The sequence below is a fragment of the Sminthopsis crassicaudata genome, chromosome 4 (genome assembly GCF_048593235.1).
Source record: "Sminthopsis crassicaudata isolate SCR6 chromosome 4, ASM4859323v1, whole genome shotgun sequence".
In the NCBI taxonomy this organism is placed as follows: Eukaryota; Metazoa; Chordata; class Mammalia; order Dasyuromorphia; family Dasyuridae; genus Sminthopsis; species Sminthopsis crassicaudata.
The window spans coordinates 402657568-402677221 of NC_133620.1; the positions used below are offsets into that span (position 1 = coordinate 402657568).

At 34.9% G+C, this 19654-nt stretch overlaps 1 protein-coding gene across 1 annotated transcript in view; it reads right to left on the reverse strand.

Annotated features, from left to right (window-relative positions):
• The window catches only part of DNAH14 (dynein axonemal heavy chain 14), a 347573-nt gene that overhangs the window by 274679 nt on the left and 53240 nt on the right, over nucleotides 1–19654 (reverse strand). The window contains 2 exon segments of the mRNA XM_074264888.1: nucleotides 8096–8227; nucleotides 18321–18449. Coding sequence (XP_074120989.1) covers nucleotides 8096–8227; nucleotides 18321–18449 — 261 coding nt within the window.

A 19654-nucleotide genomic window follows, 5' to 3' on the forward strand; every position in this document is an offset into this window, starting at 1 on the left:
GGAGGTTTCTTTTCTGTAGATCCTTTTCTCTGGAAGTAGGTTTCTTGAGAGGCTTCTGGAGCCTCCAGTTTGTGCGAAGGTAGATGTGGGAATGAATCAGAGTCTGCCTCCAAAAGTGTGGGATTGTGGGTTTCCTGGAAGTCAATCCTAGTTGTGAATCTCGATGAGCAGGCTTTTCCTTTAGTTCTTGTGAATCTGCTCTTGTCCAAGTGTCCCTAGTCAGTACCACAGTAGAATCTCGAATCCTCTTCTTCCTGAATCCTGGCTCTGAATCCCCTCAAGCCCTCTAGACTCAATGTCTTGTTCCTTTTATCCTCCCAGGGAATGGGCTTGTAGGTACTCCCATGGACTTGTGGGAACTTCTTACAGACCAATGAGCAAGCTCCTTTTAAAGGTGTAAACTCCTTTAAAGGTTTGAACTAAAGGTGTGAACTCTGAGCTAGAGAACTGTTAAGTACCATGCAAAATTAGACAACCGAGTTAGCACCTAGTAATCCTAACACCGCACTATTAATTTTGTATTAGAAATGCTAGCCTGGGCAATAAGAGTTGAGCAAGAGATTAAAGGAATTAGAGTAGGTAATGAGAAAACCAAATTATCACTCTTTGCAGATGATATGATGGTATACTTAGAGAACCCCAGAGATTCTACTAAAAAGCTATTAGAAATAATTCCCAACTTTAGCAAAGTTGCAGGATACAAAATAAATCCACATAAATCCTTAGCATTTTTATACACCAACAAAATCCAACAGCAAGAGATACAAAGAGAAATTACATTCAAAATAACTGTGGATAGTATAAAATATCTGGGAATCTATCTACCAAAGGAAAGTCAGGAATTATATGAGTAAAATTACAAAACACTTGCCACAAAAATAAAGTCAGATTTAAATAATTGGAAAGACATTAAGTGCTCTTAAATAGGCTGAGCAAATATAATAAAAATGACAATACTCCCTAAACTAATCTATTTATTTAGTGCTATACCAATCAGACTCCCAAGAAACTATTTTAATGATCTAGAAAAAATAACAACAAAATTCATACGGAAGAACAAAAGGTCGAGAATTTCAAGGGAATTAATGAAAAAAAAAAAAAAAAAAGAATCCACCAATCACCTCCTGAAAGAGACTCCAAAATAAAAATTCCAAGGGATATTATAGCTAAATTAAAAAATTATCAGATCAAGGAGAAAATACTGCAAGAATCCAGAAAGAAACCAAATATCAGGGACCCACAATCAATATTACCCAGGGTCTAGCAGCTTCCATTTTAAAGGATTAAGGGGCCTGGAATATGATATTCTGAAAGGCAAAGGAACTTGGCTTCAGCCAAGAACCAACTACCCAGCACAACTAAGCATTATCTTGCAGGGAAAAAAATTCCATTCAATGAAATGGGTTTTTTTACAATTATTTTTGATGAAAAGATGAAGCTGAACAAAAATTTTGATCTTAAAATACAGAACTTAAGAGAAACTTTAAAAAGGGTAAAAAAAAAAGAAAAAAACTTTTTTAAAGGTTAAAATGTTTATATCCCTATATGAAAAGATGCTATTTTAACTCTTGAGAAATGTATCTTTGATAGATGTATATTTAGAAGATGTAAGTATAATTTGACTTTATTGTGATAATATAAGAAAACCTAAGGGTAGAAAAGGCATTGTACTGGAAGAAAAGGAAAGGGAATCTAAAATAGTGTAAATTATATCACATGAAAAGGCAAAAAGGACCTATTATAATTGAGGGAAAGAAGAGAGGAGGATGAGCATTATTTGAATTTTAATCTCATTATATTTAGCTTAAAGAGAGAATATTGGACATATTCAGTTAGATATAAAAACTTGTCTTATCCTATAGGGAAGTAAGAGGGGAAAGGGGAAAAGAAAGGGGGAGTCTAATAGAAGAGATAACAGAAATAGAAGGGGTAAGGGATAAGTAAGAAAGAGAGACTATAAAAAGGCAAGGCAAATTGAGGGAGTTGGTGGTAAGGATGAAGACTCCCATAAAATAGCAGATTGAATTAAAAGCCATAATTCTACAATATATTGTTTAGAAGAAACACATTTGAAACAAAGTGATTCATACGGAGTAAAATTAAAAGGCTGGGGCAGAATCTTCTATGCTTCAGAAGATGTTTAAAAAAAAAAAACACAGGGATAGCAATCCTGATCTCAGATCAAGCAAAAGTAAAAACAGATCTAATTATTAGAGATAAAGAAGGAAACTACATTTTGCTAAAGGGTGCCATAACTAATGAAGTAATGTGGTAGAAACTAGGCATTGACCAACACCTAACAACCTATACCAAAATAAAGTTGAAATGGGCTCATGATTTAGACATAAAGGGTGATACTATAAGCAAATTAGGAGAACAAAGAATAATCTACCTCTCAGATATGTGGTGAAGGAAGGAATTTATGGCCAAAGAAGAAGTAGAGAACATTATGAAATGCAAAATGAATGATTTTGAATATATTAAATTTAAAAGTTTTTGTACAAACAAAACCAGTGCAGACAAGACTAGAAGGGAAGCAGAAAATTGGGAAATTTTTTACATCCAATGTTTCTGATAAAAGCCTCATTTCTAAAATATTAGAGAATTGACTCCAATTTATAAGAATACAAGTCATTCTCCAATTGATAAAAGGTCAAAGGATATGAACAATTTTAATATGAAGAAATTTAAACCATTTCTAGTCATATAAAAATGCCATAACTCAATATTGACCATAGAAATGCAAATTAGACAATGTTGAGGTACCATTACCTCTTAGATTGGTTAAGATGACAGGTAAAGATAATGATAAATGTTGGAGGGGATGTGGAAAAACTGGGACATTAATGTATTAATTGGTGTTGAAACTGATCTAATCATTCTGGACAACAATTTGGAGTTATGCCTAAGGATTTTCAAACTGTGCATACCTTTTGATCCAGCAATATCTCTACTGGGTCAGTATCCCAAAGAGATCATAAAAAAAAAGGGAGAAGGACCCACATGTGGAAAAATGTTTTTAGTAGCCCTTTTTGTAGTAGCAAGAAACTGCAAACTGAGTGAATGTGCCCATCATCTGGGGAGTGATTGAATAAGTTATGGTGTATAAATGTTATTGATTATTATATAGTCATGGACAATGTTCTAAAAAAAAAAAAGGTCCAAAAAGAAGGGATTCCCTATTCATGGTAAGGTTTTGAAAATTCTCCTATTTGTAGGTGACACTGAATTGTTTATAGCTACTATTAAAACTCTGTGGTTTCTTCTCACTAAGAATCAGGGTCATTCAAAAGATATGTAAAAATAAATTGGATTAAGGATATATGTAATTTTCACAGAGTTATTCTACCGTTTTACTTGGGCATTAATAGAGATGAGCAATGAACTGGGTACAGAATTGAAGAGTTGGAAATAAGCTGCAACATTCAGGAAACTATGCAGTTCAATGATCCTAGATTTCTCATAGCTGTAAAAGCTTATCTTTTTTAACACTGATATTCTCCCAATGAAAACCATGAAACGCCACCAGATAAGAAAAATCAAAATGGTGGTATTACCAAAAAGCAAGGAAAATCTACATGACAATGATAAGTGTAAGGGCCCTTTAAATGGGCGCCACAGTGCATCGGGAGATTGAGGCCCGGAAATAATTTCTGTGGATATTAGGACTGCCCTTGGGCGGGATCCTGGACATATTGAGATAGCTTCGTAATGGGTGACTCTCTCGCTGATTGGCTGTGTGTGTGACCTCACAGGCCCTATGTAAGCCCACTGCAGGCAGCAACCGCCCTCTTTAACCTCGTGCTGTTCACCCTGGCTCCCTAGCCTGGGTGGCCAAGCCAAGATGGGTAGCCAAAAGAGGTAAGGGTTTTGGTAGTGAACACATGGGTCTTCTGACCAGGTGTTCACCAGGGAACCAACAAGTCAGGGCATCAGTTAGGGCATTATGTGAGTAGGTATAATAAAGGCTTTTAAGATTACATGTGGTTGTTCTTGAGTGCGCTACCGGTTACTAAGCTATAGATTCAAGAGATTGTGGCCAGAGACCTTAGAAGGCCTCAGAGGAGGCGAGCCGGGTAGAGCTCACACTGCAAAGGACAGTGGTCAAAGGTACTCTGGTGGGTCTAGGACAGACTAATAATTGTAACTGCCAGGAGAGCACGTTACAGATAAGTACAAAGTTCCTTAAGAATATATCAATAACATCTTGAGGTCAGCTAGATTACAGTTCAGTGGTTAGTGTCCTAAGTCTGAAATCAGGAAGAGTTTAAATCAAGCCTCAGACACTTAATAGCTGTGTGATCCTGGGCAAGTCATTTAAACATCTGTCTAAGTTTTCTCATTTATAGAAATAGCATCTACCTCCCAAGATTATTTTGAGGATTGAATGAGATAATTTACCATGGTGGCCAAGCACATAGAAACCTATATAAATGTTAATTATTATTGTCTAGGATAGGAAAAGGAAGTAGACTAGCTATGTAACAAGAGTAAAGGAAACTAGATGAATTTCATCTGAGAACTTCACAGGTATCCACATATATTAAAAGAACCAAACAAAATTCTTTCTAGAAAGACATGAATAATTACCAGAGAGAGATGGATGACACAGGATGGGTTAGATAAGATAGATTTACCTTCAAAGTGTTGGGATATCTCTACTTGAATAATTAGATGTATCTACAATCCTAAATATATGAGTACTCTCTTCCTCCTGTTATCTATAACATCTTATTATCAAATCTACCCTAACAGAAAGCAACTCTAATTCTGTAGGTGTTATGGTTGTTAAACAAATCATGGGAAGAATTTCTTAATATACAAATCATGCCTCTGTTTTATAATTTTTGATTATAAGCTCTAGCTTGTTCCTCTATTCTCTAGGCCAGTGTTTTCCCAAACTTTTGATATATGATACTTCTTCTATAATTTTCGTAATGCTGAGTACCCCTCATCAAAAAAATGGATGTATTTTAATAACAATCAAAATATATATTTTTTCTTTTTTTTGGTACATACACAAAATAATAATAAATGAAAAATAAAATTATTCATAATAAAATATAAATCCATGTCAGAAGGTTTGTTGCATGTGGAAGAAGAGCAATTGTTAGAATTGGTTTCAGACAGATTCTTGAAAAATAAAAATTAAAAAAAAAAAAAAAAGGAACAGACTATTAGACGTGGAACCGCATCTCAGATTAAAATTAACAACCAGGGAACCAAATTATGATGATCTGTTATTTCAGCACAAACAATTTCATCCTTTTATATAAAAATAATCAAAACTAGTGGGTGTAATATTCTGTTCTCTAAATTGTAATCGTTCTCTTGGAGCAGGTTTCTTGGAGAGGCTCTGGAGGCAACCTTAGTTTTAGTTCAGTTTCAATAATCTCCTCAAAAGCAGCCAGAAGTTAAAGTCCAGATCCTTTATTGTGTCCTTCAAAATCCTGAATCTTTTCCCGGATCCCGTTAGCTTTCTTAGAGGCTTATCTCTCTCCTTGGTTCCCGAGCGCTCTTGTTTGAATGTTTCCATCCAGCACACAGGTGGAAGTGGGAATGAATCTTGACTCTAAATCTCCTGGAGCTTCTAGTGGGCTTGTCCTTTTATATGCTCTTATAAAGGTATGAAAGGTATGAACTCTGAACTAGAGAACTGTTAAGTACCATGTTAAATTAGACAACTAACTTAGCACCTTTTAAGAATCCTAACAAATGGGACTTACTAAAGCATATGACAAATCTTTCCTATAAGAAAAATTGTACAAAAGCTAAAAATACACAGGTGCCTGGAGAAGCCACTAACTATTAACAAAGTAAGTTGTCTCTGTAACAAAGTACGGTATATTCATCCCGTGCTACACTGGACCATCTCATGACTCACAAGATTGTCTTAACTTGACTCATGAGAATGTAGAATTAGGAGCAACTAAGCAATGCATATCCCCACCAAACTCCAGGTGCAACACAAACTCCCACCAAACTCTTCCCCTACCTCTGGGGGTATGTGTATCACACTTTGGGAAACACTGCTCTAGGCAATGCTCCTAATAGAAAAAAGGTAGAAGAAGGCTAATTCAGCCATAGAATTCCACTGTGTGAAACTTATTCTTTTCTTTATATTTGACCATATGGACTATGGAGAAGGAAAGGAGTCAGAGGAGAGGGAAGAGAGGCAGAAACTGAGGCTCCTAGCAGCCAGCTCCTAACAACTACAGAGTAACCTGTCAAAATTTCATTATGTGCATTATGCTTTAAATATCAGCAAGTACTACAAATCAGTGCTTAATTTATTATTTTATTGATTTTAAAGACTTAAGAAAGTGATTGATAAAATGTTATTAGTGAAGATTAAATTTTAAAAATGTGTCATGCATGAATTTCCCCCATTGATAAACTTTTACCAGCATCCTCCTTGCTAGAAGGAGCACAAAAGGACTCAACTAACTGATAAGAGCTGCCTAGCAAGGATATGATTTTCATTAGTTATAAGCCTTAGAAGGACAATGGATTATTCATGATTGTAATAACAGGCCACCTCCAATAGAAGAAAGGATCTGGAAAGACTTCTGACACCAAACAGATTCCCAAAGCTACAGAAAAATTCTAGGAAGGTGGAAATCCAAGCAAGCTTTCTGGATGAGTTTTATTGGACTAGTTTCTATTGGATAGAAATCACAACTAGCGTAACAGTTGGACTAACAAATAATACTTGAGATTTTTGGGAACTGAGACTCATTTCTGGGTGATTGTTTTAAGTGATTTTAAAAATAAGATTTCTATTTTTGACTTGGGACAGTCAAATGGCTCAGTGAATAAGGTCCCAAGTCTAGAATCAGGAAGACTCAAGTTTAAATCCAGCCACACACATTTACCAGTTCTGTTATTCCAGGTAAGTCACTTGCCCCATTTGCCATAGAGATGATAATTGCACTTACCTCACAGGGTTTTTGTCAGGGTCAAATGAGACAATATTTGAAATGTTTAGCACAGTGCTTATGTTTTATAAAAATATAAGCTCTATATAAATGTTAACTATTATAATTACCAAAAGCATAGCTGGATGGTAAAATGCACATTATTTTTCTTGGTGAATCATACCTATTTTTTTTTTCAGATCATAAAAACAGAACCAAGATTTTGCTATTCACCTGGTAATAATTCTGTATGTAATCACAAGCAAAGCATTTAATTAAGAGATGGGCACCTAAAGGCTGAACTTATAAATCCAAATCTATCAAGTAATTATTTCATAAATATTGAATTGTAGTGCTCAAGAATACTTCCTTACATTTTAGCTTCACTGTGTTGCCCATATGTCTGGAGAGGAATTCTGTGCAACCTAGGAATGCTATCATCCTGCATGCTACTTTCATATTAATCTTCTGAAAATAGGTTTTCATTTCATTCCTGGGTTCAAGAATTTCCAGTTGTTTTCCATTGCCTAACTGAACTTAAGACTAATGTTATAGGCTTTTGCAATTTCAGATACAGTCTTGTTTCTCCCATTATTCACAAACAAACTCATTCCAACAATCAAAAATGCTTTAATCACAGTTCCCCTTAATCCATCCGGCTCCTCCCCTTGAAAGTCTTCTCATACTCTTTACTTATCTAAATTGACTGAACTATTCATTCAACCTTCCTTGGCCTCCTCTGCAGAAATTATTCTCTTCTTTTGATTTTATTTTATAACATAAGTGTACCACTTATTTGTCACTTTTCTTCCCTTGCCTTGCATTATTATTTATCTTTTCATAAATAAGTCATCCCCTCTTATCAAGTTTTAAGCTCCTTGAGATAGAACATCTTATGCCTTGAAAAATATGTTGTATATAACAGAGGCTCAATAAATACAAGATTAATTGATCAGTTCTTTGGCCCTCAAATTGTCTTCTCCCTGTTCCTTTCAGGACTACAACTTGGAGCAATAAGTCTGCCTACTACATGGAAGTTATTCTTGTATAACACTTGTATAATATATAACCTCATGAAGTGATCAGAAAGTTACTAAAGAATTTCTACACAGAATATATGGTATAACATTCAAACTTATAGAGGGTACATATGGGGAAATAAAATCTTAAAGAATTACCTGTAAAAATGTATCTTTAATCAATGCAATGATTTTTCCCTTAAGTTCCTCTAGTTGTTTTAGTGCTTCGACAGTCTGCTGTAACTGGTCCTCGCAAAACTCATCCAGAGAGTATGTATGAAATCGGTCCAGCTGATGCAAACAAACAAACAAATAAACAAACAAACAGAAAAAAAAAAAAAGCCCTTGAAAGTCAAACTTCATTTATAAGGCTAAGGCAATAAAAACACTGTAATCATCCTTTTCAAGTTATAAAATAAGGAATTAAATGATATTTCAATATAATATCTGTGAAAACAAGCAAACCAAACCTCTACTAATTCGCAGAATTAACTATGCCAAAGGAATAGAAAAAAACCAATATGATCACCAATTAATTCCCTTGATATTCTTAACTTTTTGTTCTTTTGTTCTGTTTTTTTTTCTTTCTCATGGTCTTATCTTTTATCCTAATTTTTTTATTTCACAGCATGACAAATATGAAAATATATTTAAAATGATTATACATGTAAAATCTATATCACATTTCTTGCTGTCCTAAGAGGGGGAAAATAAGGGAGGGAAGGAGAAAAAAATTTGGAACTCAAATGAATGTTGAAAATTATCTTTACTTGTAATTGGAAAAATAAAATATTGAATTTTTTTAAAGGAATGAATGGATTTCCCTTCACTAGAAGTATTTAAATGAATTTGGATTTCTAGTCTTTTGTAATGTCATAATTTCATAATGTCTATGTCATGATGACATAGAGTCATGTAATGTCATAATGTCATAATCCTTTTCAGGTGCATGGATAAATGATAAGGCCTCTTCCAACATTGAAATTCGGTAATTTGTAACTTTAGCTAGGAGAATCAACAAAGTTCCAAAAAGCTATTGGTAACTTATCTGGACAGTGAAGAAGGGTAATGACTTCAACATATAGAAAAGGGGAAACTATATTTTGAATATGGCAAGTAAGAGAAAGCACAACAAATCAATTAAATAGCATCTTTTTAGTACCTACTGTTCAGGGCAATGTGGCAAACTACTGAAAATAAGAAGATAGTCTTATACCTTTCATATTCAAATTGATGATGGATGCAATCCTTAATCCTTACAAACAAAGGGAACAATGTGATGTAGCTGAGAATAGAGGTCTCAGGTTTCAGCACCATTGCAATCTATCTAACAAAATAATTAATATCCAAAGGGCCCAGGTAGTTGCTATCTTTGACATGCCATTTTCATGTAACAGTAGAAGCCTCTGATATCTTATCCATCTTAGCTCCACAACTTATGAGTAATTCTGCAAGATGAGTAATAGTATGATCTTTAAACATTTGTTCAGTATAAACAAAAGCACAATAACATTGCAAGCAGCTTATATAATAATATAGTGAATGGCCACTTTAAGAAATTTACAATTTCAGAAGCCTAATGGTCATTTAGTTTGACAAATGTTTGGTACCTGCCAAAGGCTCTATTCTTTATGAACAGAGAACTTCAAGAACATATACCTGAGGATCACAAAGGACCCCACAGACAGACTGCTAGATAGTTGTTTTAGACCTTCCAAGCCTAATGAAATCTTCTTCCAAAAGAGACAGACTTACAAATAACTTTATAAATACCATCAAAATATCCAGATAACCAATATTGCTCTCTGAAACATGAAAAGTTCAAGAAATCTCTGGATCTCTATTTTTGGTATGTGGGATAGTAAGTATTATTGTAAAACTTATGATCAATTACTCCCAGAATCATCTGGGCTCTCAGATAATCCCCCATACTAGCTATGAAGCCTCTATCTTCCTCAGTTTCCTCAAATGTAAAATGAAGATAATAATAGCACCTACCTTCCGGGATTATTGTGAAGATCAAATAAAGCAACATCTGTAAAGTTCTTAGCACAGAGTAGATGTTTAATATAAGTTTTCCTTTCCTTTCCTTTCTTCATACCAATGGACACCTAAAAACTTAGCTAAGCAAATTGGACCTTTTTTTATGGTTGATCTTCCACCCACTCACTATCATACGAGTCACTTTTACACAGAGAAATGATGAAATAAATATCTAAGATAAAATATTTGGGGATATGTCCAATATGGGAATTTGTTTTGCTTTACTAAGTATATTTGTTGCAAGATCTTTTTGTTTCTTTTTATCCAGTAGAAAGGTGGATGGGGGAGGGAAGATTTTTTTTTAATGGAATCAAAAGAGAAGAGAAACAAAAGACATGAAGATAATTGAATTAACTTTTTTTTTTTTTAATGAAGACCAGAAATAAGCAATAACAAATAGGATATCTTTAAAAGCTGCATATTGGACTTATTGTGTACTTTAAAAGAAAAACATATTGTACATTATAGAGATCTGAAGTTCATGTATAATCTTTTTTTATGTTTTACTATGTATAAGAAAATGCCCATTTTAACTGGTGATAGTTCATGATGATTTTTTTTTAAAGAGAAGGAAATTTATATGGTCACACTAGCATTGTGAAAATGTTACTTGACAACTGTATGGAGAAGCATTTAGGTGGGAAGAGACTAGCAGAAAATCGAAGAGGAAAAAGATTCATATGTACAAAAATATTTAGATATGTTCTCTGGAATCATGGTTGATCACTACAAACTTCAAAGTTCTCAAATCTTTCAAAGTTGTTTTTATTTATAATGTTACTACATAAAATTTTAATTTTCTGTTCATTTTACTGTACATCTGGTCAGATAGGTCTTCCTAGGTATTTCTGAAATCATTTTTGAGGGTCATGTCTTAGGATATAATAAAATTTCATTATATTCCTATGCCATAATTTGCTTAACCAATTCCCAGTAGATGAGCACTCCCTTATTTTCCAGTTCTTTTTCACTTCAAAAAGAACTCTGACAAACATTCCTTATCATGTTTTTTGCTTTTTTAATGTCTCATTTGAACTCAGGTCTTCCTAATTTCAGTTCCAGCACGCTAGCTATTGTGCTACCAATCTGCCCTAAAAATAAAATACATACATACATTCAAATGTGACCTCAGACACTTACTAGTTGTGTAACTCTATCTACCTCAGTTTCTCCTTTGTAAAATGAGCAGAAAGAAAAAAATGACAAACCATTCTAGTATTTTTGCCAAGAAAACTTTTCCAAATTGGATCATGAAGAGTCGGACATGATCAAACAAATGAACAACAAAGATTTTGAGAGGTGAAGATGAAAGGAGACAACATTCTAGGCACTGGTGATAGTCAGTGAGAGATGGGAGATGAAGTGATGTATATGAAGATCACCAAGGAAACCAGTGTTGCTTCATCACAGCATGCATACAGATCCTCATATGTAAGAGAGCAGCTAAAATGGTGAAGAGTGTTAAAGGTAAGATAGAAGAGGTTATATTTGATCATAAGAAATAACAGCGAGCCACTGAGGTAAAAGTGAGGGATGACCAATTTCCTCTCAGACTTATGCCTAATCCCATTTTGACTAAAGACATTTCATGTCTATTACCCGAAGATAAGAACTCTATTACCCGAAGATAAGAACATCAGAAATATCTCTAAGTTTAAGCCAACAAAATATTCATGTACTTTATAATAAATATTCATAATCTGTATGATTAAAAACCTCTCAAAAATTATAAGAAAACAATATATTGCTTAAGAAGCAAAATAGGTGTGGCAAAATTTTCAGGGTTATAGAAAGCAACTTAAGTTTCCAATTGTTCACTATTCAACAAGCTATCTAACAGTGTTACCCTTCATGTATTTACTATTGAAAAAAATTAAGTTCTGAACTAATGACATATTTAAGAAAATGCAAAAAAGATAACAAGGTAGTGTAGTAGTAGATTGGTGAATCTAAAAGTCAGGAAGAATTTTGTTCTAATCCTACCTCAGACACTGGCTATGTATCTCTTTGATAAGTTGAAGCCTCTCCTAACCTCATTTCCATCATATGTTAAATGAGAGACTTTAAGAATCTTTAAGGTTCCTTCCAATTCTAAATCTATTCTGCTGAACATAGAAGACACCCAATTATTATAAGAATGCAAGAGTATTGGATGTCCAAATGCACATCTATCTATTTTGTCACCAGTGTGAGAATGTCAAGAAAAACTTATCCATGTGACATCTTTTTTTTCTAGAGAGACTCTGTTGGGGGCAGAACCAAGATGGCAGAGAGGAGATATCTTTTTCTGAGCTTTCCCCTATGTCCCTCAAATTAACAGCAATCAACTCTCTGTACTGGTTTTGGAGTGACAGAATCAACAAATATGTGGAGTGTAACAAATTTCTAGCAGAAGATCATTTGGAAGATCTTCATAAAAGGTCTGTTTCAATTGAGCACATAGGGAGGGGCCAAGTACAGGTGAGTGCAGAGACCATGGTAATGTGGTGTCCTGGGCCAGGGATGTATTAAGAGGAATCTACAGCAGTGTTGGCTACTCTGTCCTGGTTGTAAGCCAGTAGATCAGCAGATTAGCTGTAAGACATCCAATGAAAATACACAGGGCAAATAGTGAGCCCCTAAACTCTAGAATATGGAGGGACATGGCCACACCCACCCAGCACTAGAAGTTAGTCCACACTGATCCAGCACAACCACTGTCACATGTAAAGGAAGCTTGGATAATCTCCCCTTTGCCCTAAAAAAAAGACCTCAATCAATTTTTTTTTTTAAATGAGCAAAAAGAACTCTGACCACAGATCGTTTTTATGGTGAAAGAGAAGAACAGAATTCAAAATTTGAGATCATTAAAAGCAGATCATCTCTAAGTAAAGCCCCAATAAATGTTATGAATTGGTCCCCATCTCACAATGATCTCTTGAAAGAATTCAAAAAGGATCTTAAAAGAAAGAAAAATTGGGTAAAGGAAATGAAAACTTTGCAAGAGGGTTTGGAAAAAGAAACAGAGAAATTATCTGTAGAAAACTCCTTACAAAAAAAGATTTAGTGAAATAGAAAACGTATGTAACTCCTTACAAAAAAGTATTATTATTATAGACAAAACTTGCCCATCATTACCTAGACAAACAAGGATCCATAAAAATGTAGAAATCATGTCTTTAATAGATATCATCATGTATATGAATGTTATGGAATATTATTGTTCTGTAAGAAATGACTAGCAGGGTGATTTCAGAAAGGCCTGGAGAGACTTACAGGAACTGATGCTGAGTGAAATGAGCAGGACCAAGAGATCTTGTATACTTCAACAACAAAACTATATGATGATCAATTCTAATGGACGTGGCCCTCTTCAACAATGAGATGAACTAAATCAGTTCCATTTGTTCAATAATGAAGAGAACCAACCACATCCAGCGAAAGAACTCTGGGAAATGAGTGTGTACCACTGTAATGTGCTGTGTCTCCAGAAGCTGCCAATTGCTCTCTGGGAGGAGATCTGCTGTGTCAACTCAAATCTCTCGGACAGATTCTTCTTCCTGTAGAGAGCTGTTGTCACCAGACAGTTGCCGTCAACTCTGGTCCAGAGTAGTGACTTCCCTTCCTGCAGAGAGCCGCCTCAAGTCTGGTCCAGACAAGACTCTCTATCTTTCAAGTGCCGCCCTTTTTTATCCTCCCAGAGAATGGACATGGGATAACACAAGGGCTTCTGGGAAAAATTACTTCAACCAATGAACTTGCTCCTCTTAAGCATGCAAGCTCCTCCCCAGGAGTTCACAAGTAAAACTCCCAGTAAAGGCCGGAACTAGAGAATTGTTAAGTACCAACTTAGCACTTAGTAAGAACCTAGTACCTCATTAGCACTTAGTAAGAACCTAACATCTCCCCCTTTCTTTTGATTTAGAACACAAGGTGGTCATGACCTTGAAACATAAATCCATCAATATGGGAGGCATTACATATAATTACATAGATTACATAAACACATAGTAACATAGTAACATAATACATACTAGAAGTATGTAAACAAATAACATGATCAAATAATCATAAATTGAGAATTTATAAATGTCCATAAGTCCATTGTTCATTAGTCTTATCTTGTGTTAGGAAATCCAATGATTCCTGCTGGTTTTAAAGTTCTTTAACAGTCTTCTTATTAGCCATGCTCTTTCAGTGTGAGATGTTTCTTAGATTTTCTCCTTTGTTTTGAGGATTTTCTCTTTTTCTGTCTCTTTCCAGGTGCATGTTGCCACCTATCTATTTCCTTTTTCATCTGTTGTCCTTCTGTCTGTTAAAATACAAGCAAATCCTCTTTCCCAGGCAGTTAACCTATCTAATTTCCTTCTATTTACCACTTTCTAAATCTCTTCTCATCATCTGGCAATTACATTGGAGTTGTTTGCACTGGACACAGCCCTGTTGGTTTAAAAGGCCTGTATTCTCCCCAAGTTTTTGTAATCTGATTGCCTTTTGGCTGGCTTATCAGGTAATCTCTTTCTGCCATGTGATTGCTTTTCTGCTGGTTGATCAAATCAGAGTCCTGACCTTCTAAAGGCTCTTTGGGTGTAACATCAGCTGCCATCATGCCCCAAGTCATTTTTGCCTGGAGCCCTGGACCTAGGCCCCTCATCCCGTTTCCCTAAATTATTCTACACTCTGATGCCCAATGGAGTCCTCTGTTGCATTTTGGACATGGGGTTTTAGGTCTTCTTTCACCCTGTCTTCTCACTCTATCTCCATATTTACACTGAGCTCTTAGATGTCCAATTTTTCCACATTGAAAACATCACTGAGTTTCTCTAGAAGTCCCTTGCCAGGAGGGACCCTGTCTTTCCATGTTCATCATAGTCCGGGTGTAAAAAGCATTTGTTCCCACTGTAGCACAGCATCTTATGATCTCCTCTAAAGGAGCATCTTTGTCTAATCCCCATATAATTCTTTTGCAAATCTCAGCATTTTCCTTAGCCAGATGTCTACGGTCATTATTTCTGTAGCTGCATTTTCTCCAATAGTTCTTTTGACAGCAGTTTGCAAACGTCCCACAAAATCTGCAAAAAGTTCATTGGGACCTTGCTCTATTTTAGTGAAAGCCTCTCCCCGATCTTTCTGTCCAGGGAGGACACCCCAAGCTTTTATTGCAGCCTTAGCAATTTGCTCATATATTGTCATGGTATAATTAATCTGTTCTGAATTCTTTCCATACCAACCTTCACCAGCTAAATGCTCAAAAGTGAATTGTGTGTTAACTCCTATTCCAAATTGCATCTGACTTGGATTTTACATAATTCATGAAACTCCACAAGCCATAACAAATTTTGTCCAGGTTCTAGACATGTCCTTGCTATGGATTTCCAATCATTCGGGGTTAGGACTTCATAAGACAAACCATCTAGTAACATTTTAACATAAGCTGATGTAGCCCCATAAAGGGTACAACCTTTTATCAAATGTTTAATTTTATTCAAATCTAAAGGTACATATCTTCTTCTTTTTTGACCTACAGAGTCAATCTCTTCAATCACAGGATATGCATGTATAAAATCACTTATATCCTGTCCTTCTCTCTTAGTTTTAGCCAATGCTTTTTCTAATCTTGTCATAGGCTTAGGCTGCTTCACAGGTGATTCTGTTTGTGTTTCTGCCTCTTCCCCTCCTCCTTCTTGCTCAACCCCTAAAGGGTTAATTGAGGGAGGAGATGGGAAATGCTCCTGTTGCTCAGAATTGTACTTAACTTCATTGGTTTCTGATTCATCCTTTTCACCTAGTTAGTTTAGTTGACACCTCCCCATTTTGCTCCTTCTTCTCTTCCTTTAGAATAACAATTTTTAAAGCCATTTGGATTAAATTGTAGGTATGAAATGTATCTTTGGAAATTGAGTTTGGTTTGGAATTGTAGTTTTCACCTAATTGCTTTCCTACTAATGCCCATTTATCTAGATCCAATTCTTCTTCCAGAGAAAAACAAGGACATATGACCTACACAGTTTTTAAAAGTTCAGTAATCTCCTTCAAAATTATAATCAATCCTTGGCTTTTCATAATCTTGATGATGCTCTCTAAACATTTTCCTTGAACAGAAGGCGTTTGCCCCATTTCACTATAAGAGATTGCTGTTTTAGCCCTTAACAAGTTAAGTTCCTTATTTATCTATTAGAATGCTCACTTAATCTTTAACAAAGTTTCCTTGTTACTCACGGTTCTGGGTCAGAGAGACTGAGATCTGGATCGGAGGCTTTTCCATTGGAATCAGGATTGTGTCTGTCCCTGTTCAGGCGCCAAATTGGAATGGTCCGGTCTAGCTCCTCTGAAGGGCTCAGAATAAGTCCTTGTCAGGATAAGCAAAAGTCCTTGCCCCATGTTGTGGATGCCAATTTGTAATGTGCTGTTGTCTCCAGAGACTGCCAATTGCTCTCTGGTCTAGAGGAGAGACTTCTCCCTCCAGAGAGCTGCCTCAAGTTTGGTCCAGACAAGACTCTCTCCCTATCTCTAGAGTGCCGCCCTATTTTATCCTCCCAGAGAATGGGCATGGGATAACACAAGGGCTTCTAGGAAAAATTACTTCAACCAATGAACTTGCTCCTCCTAAGCACGCAAGCTCCTCCCCAGGAGTTCACAAGTAAAACTCCCAGTAAAGGCAGGAACTAGAGAATTGTTAAGTACTGATTTAGCACTTAGTAAGAACCTAGTATCTCATTATCTCATAAGCACTTAGTAAGAACCTAACATACCACAACATAGCATTTCCACTCCCTTTGTTTTTGTCTGCTTACATTTTTTATTTCCTTCTCAGGTTAATTTTATCTTATTTCTAAGTCTGATTTTTCTTTTGCAGCAAAATAACTGGATGAATATGTATACATATATTGTATTTAATATATTTAACATGTATTGGTCTACTTGCCATCTAGGGGAAGGGGTGGGGAGAAGGAGGGGAACAGTTGGAACAGAAAGTTTTGCAAGGGTCATTGCTGAAAAATTACCTATGCATTTATCTTGTAAATAAAAATCTATAATTAAAAAATTCTAAAAAAGGAAAAAAATAGATATCACCATACAAATACTCATCATTTCTAAGTTATGTCAATAAAAAAGCTTTCAAAATTTAGAAGTCTAGCAGGAGATATTTTTTAAAATGTTGAAGCAGAATGAGGTACATAATATTCTTATCCTCTTGATTGCTCTTGTAGTTGTTCTAAAGATGCTTAAAGTGAATTTACAAAAGATTCACATACATCCCAATACTTTTATTCAACTACAAAAGTAGGTGTTTCACCTGTGCAGTAGTCTATACAATATCAAATATAAAAATGCAAGATAATGTCCAGTTTCAATGTTTCTATCTGAATTCTATCTAAAAAGATGATAACAATATATCTGACCATTTTCAATTAATAATTAAAAGTGAAAGCCAAAATGTTGTTGTTACAAGTAGGAAAAGCAAAGCAAAAAATAAACAACTCAATATCAACCCAAATCTTCAGCTCAGCTGAATATAAGAACAAATATATTAAATCTATATAAAAATAAAATGGGGTAACACAGGAAAGAGTACATATCCCTTCATCCCCAACTATCAGCTAATGTACTAGTATAAACTGAACAACCATTTGTTGGGATAATGTAGAGAGAACTCATGTGTCTATTAGAGAGTCTAAAAGGATTATTATGTTCCTTCCAGATTCTATGAGCTCTTACAGCAACAAAACAACCAGAAGGCATAGGGATTAAATGACTAATGTGAAGTAAATAAGACTTGCTTTTGAATCATGTCTCAGTCATCAGCTATAAGACACTGAGCAATTCACTTACCCTCCCTGTTTCACTTACCCCTCTCAGTTCAGCAATCTATCAAATGGGGGTTATAATAGCATCTATCTCACTAAGTTGTTAAGGCTAAAATGAGATAATATATTAAAACACTCTGCAAATAATATAGTAAAATATATCAGTTCTCATCATTATTATTATCATTATTATAGTAATGCTAAAATTCAATAAATGATTATATATTTAAGAATTATATAATAGAAATGGTAGATAATTCTCCATCTATACCCAATGAGTACAAAGTAAAATAATAGGGTTAAGTGGAAGCATGGTTAAAATTTAGGGAAAATTTAATAACAGAAATTTTTTTAAAGTTTAGCTCCTCCTTGAGATATTTTAGGTACTTGAAGGAAGGGAATGAAGGAAGGATCGGATTAAATTCTTTTATCCAAAAGATTTTATCTAATACTAGAATCAAGGGTTGTCTATTTCTCTGAATCAAAAACTTCAGGGCCAATTATTTTATAAGATTTTTATACATAAACTTCAAGGTATAATATTTTTTACTTACCTTAACCAGAAGGATAGCAGCAGGATTATCCTCAAAAAGCCTGCCTCTTGTGAGGTTACTTGCATTTTCACAAATGTTCCGTATTTGAAGCAAACAGCTTTGAAATAATTTATCAGCCCAAAAAAGTTGCTTGTACAATATCAATCTGGAATTTTAGAAATTATCTCAAACTCATTTACTAAAATAATGCTAATTTCATTAACTTAGAGTCAACCAAAACAATTATTTCAAGTGAGTTTTTGGCTAAAATTTAAAATGGCATTGGTCTCTAACATTAAAATTTTCAGTGGCTTTAGTACTTTTTGCTTTATCTTTAGTACTCAATAGGCAAACAGATTTTCCATTTGGGAAATGCATGTGTGTTTGCATGAGGGTTAAAGCATAAGTAGGGGGCTCTGGAAAAAATCTTCTATCTGAAATACAAAAGAATTAAGTTCAGTGAGAATTGCTAAAATCAAGTTTTGCTTACATATCTATTCAAATAAAACACAACTATTTAATTTTTAAAATAACTTTTATTGAACACTGATTGTGGGCACTGGGTAAGAGAAGTAAAAGAAACAAGAAGTTTAATACATGGAATATGGTCCCTGGCCCTCCAATAGAGTACAGTCAGGGAGCAGGGGGAATTGGGAAGAGAATACTGTGGAGAAAACATATAAAATGATAAGTATTCTGATTATATTTATAATTTTAACTAACAATACATAATACATAAAAGGAAAAGATAAAGACTAAAGGATAACATGAAATCTTAGAGGGAAAATATCATTATCAACAAGACATGACAGAAAGCTTTGTAAAAAGGGAAATTTGAATCGGACTTTGAAAGACAGGCAGGAATTCAACAGTTAAGAATATTCACAGAACAGATTAGGAAGCCTAGAGCATATTCAACAGAAGTAAATCAATTGGAAAGGTAGGGAGGTATCAGAACATGAAAGCTGAATACCAAACAAAGGTGAGAGAGACATAAGAGCAAAATATTTAACTAACTGTTCACATGTAGAAGAGTGTCAGAAACAGTGAAGTCAGAAAAGAATAGGAAAAAAAAAGTCATGCTAGATGTGGACTTTCAGATGCCAAGGGTTATATAAGAGATATCCTGTAGACAGTCTAGGGAGCCATTGATTTGAAAGTCAGCTGCATAAAAGTGGTAGCTAGCACCTCATGAGTAAATAACATTGCCAAGATAGTGAAAAGGGACTAAGGATCAAAACTTGGGGAACTTCCATAGTAAATAATCAAGATGTAGGAGAATTAGTGAAAGAGATAGATGAGTAGAAAGGGGGAGGAATCAGGAAAATAATGTATCTCTAGAGTCTGAGGAGAGA